This window comes from Hylobates moloch, unplaced genomic scaffold (genome assembly GCF_009828535.3).
Source record: "Hylobates moloch isolate HMO894 unplaced genomic scaffold, HMol_V3 SCAFFOLD_3792, whole genome shotgun sequence".
Lineage (NCBI taxonomy): Eukaryota > Metazoa > Chordata > Mammalia > Primates > Hylobatidae > Hylobates > Hylobates moloch.
The window spans coordinates 4,281-6,207 of record NW_026656067.1 but is presented as its reverse complement, the minus strand read 5'-3'; the positions used below and the strand labels follow the sequence as shown (position 1 = coordinate 6,207).

The 1,927-nt window shown below is 58.5% G+C and overlaps 1 protein-coding gene across 1 annotated transcript; it reads right to left on the bottom strand.

The window, feature by feature from the left end:
- Positions 1–6: 6 nt before the first annotated feature.
- Positions 7–1,082, bottom strand: LOC116465214 (putative exonuclease GOR; the record flags this gene model as incomplete). Its single annotated transcript, XM_032148371.1, has 1 exon — positions 7–1,082. A coding segment is annotated over exon 1 (1,037 nt), but the record flags the coding sequence as incomplete, so codon positions are not given.
- Between the last annotated feature and the right edge of the window lie 845 nt (positions 1,083–1,927).

Sequence of the window (1,927 nt, the reverse complement as noted above, 5' to 3'; positions counted from 1 at the left end):
ACCCGCCCCCAGTGGTAATAACACAACTGCTCGCGTACACAGCGGCCCGAGGAGGACACCAGGTACTCGGTGCCACAACGGCAGCAGACCCTGCAGGAGGAGTGGCCGGGCCCCTTCCCCTGGCCAGTGAAGAGGACGGCGCCTCCGGGCTGCTCGGGGTGCGGGAAGGGGTAGCCGTTCTCCTTGAGCTGGTCCTGGGTGAGCAGGAACTCCTGGAGGCGGCTGTACAGGGCGGCCCTGCTGAGGCCGGGCATGGAGCTGGGGGTCAGGCCCTTCAGTCTCTTGAGGGTGTTCAGGACCACATTCAGGTAGACGTTCTTGTTGGGGCTGCAGTCGTAGGCCGCCTTCTCCTCGTTCAGAGCCTTCTCCTCGGCCTCCTGCTTGGAGGCGCAGAACTTGAGACACTCTTTGGTGAACAGTTGGAGATAGCCTCGGCGGATGACGGTGGGGACTTGGCACCCCGACCTTCGGAGGATAATGGGTTTCTTCAAAGGCGGTAAGGATGGACGACGGACGATCCGCTTAGAGCTGATGGTGGTGGAGGTCTTGTCTGCCATCCGCGACCTGTTGCGCGTCTTCCGTGGCTGTCTGCCGACCTTGGAGCCATTGGAGCGTTGGCTTCTGCTGGCCACCCGGGTTCTCTTGGCATCTGTGGCACCGGTGGCCAAGCAAGGGCTGTGAAAGTGGGCGATCCTCTTCCTCTCCCTGGGGGCTGAGATGCGGACGGCGGAGGGTCTCTCTGCCAGCTTTGGGGCGGCTGGCAGGCAGCAGGCCGATCCCCTCTGCGCAGGGAAGCACCAAGCCTCCGTCACCATCTTGGACCACGCTGGGGGCACCGCCGGACCCCTGTTCTCGGGCTCCGTCTGGGTCCCCACAGATGCTGAGGCCTGCTTGTCCATCTGGGGCACCCACAGCCCGAAGCTCTGGGCAGGCTGATGAGAGGGCAGTGGGAATTCTGGAGCCTCGAGGGCCGCCTCCTCGGCCACCTTCTTCGCTTCTGGATAGCCGGGTGGGAACCAGCAGGGAGCTGTGGCTCGCAACATCTCGCTGCCTTCGGGAGCACCTGCGTGGCTCTGCTCCTCTCCCAACTGGCGGCTTCAAGGAGTGCCGCCGCGGATGCGCACCGCCTTTATATACGCACAGGGCTCTACTGTGAGAGAGGGTGGGACTTGTCCTTGATTACGTTGCTACCTCGATCCAATCACACTGAACCTCATCTTCCACCAGACTCCAGCTTGCGGGGGGGCTCAGGGTCTGCCAATGGAAGCAACCCGAACTCCTGCTTGCTAACCTTGGAGCTAGCTTGCTTTTCCTGAGGTGATTAACCGTCCCTGCGCAGCAGTACCATAATGGCTAGTGGAACTGAGCCACATAGCCGCACATTGTGTTTCAGGCAGGTTGGTCAACTTGCTCGGGCCCACACAGCACCCCCACGGAGCCGGGACTGGGCCAGCCCTCTGCTGCTGCCTGCTAGAGGGCAGGATCTGCCTGGGCTTGCCTTTCCCTGCTCTGTGCACTCCTCCACCGTGGGCAGTTTGAGGACAGGAAGTGGACCGCATCCACTTCTCTCCCAGGACGTGGGCAACGTTCCACACACGGGGTCTTCAACAACTTCATAGAAAATGTACATGCTGAAAATCTATGCAGGGATTTCAATTTGTTTGCACTAAAATTAACTTGTACTAAATTGTTAGAACCTTCCTGAACTAGATCTAGACTGAGGCACTAAGAAGGATGAGACATCGGTTGAAAAGGACTCCTATCAGCGCAACATGAATTCCGCTAAAATTGCAGCAAGAACAAACACCAAATGTATGGTGAATCTCGGGCGGAAGAACAAAGAAGTCACTGATGTTTCATGAAAAGCTTATAAGGACAATGCCCCAAAGGAATCAGCCGTTTACCAATGTATAGCTTGTTTTAAGAG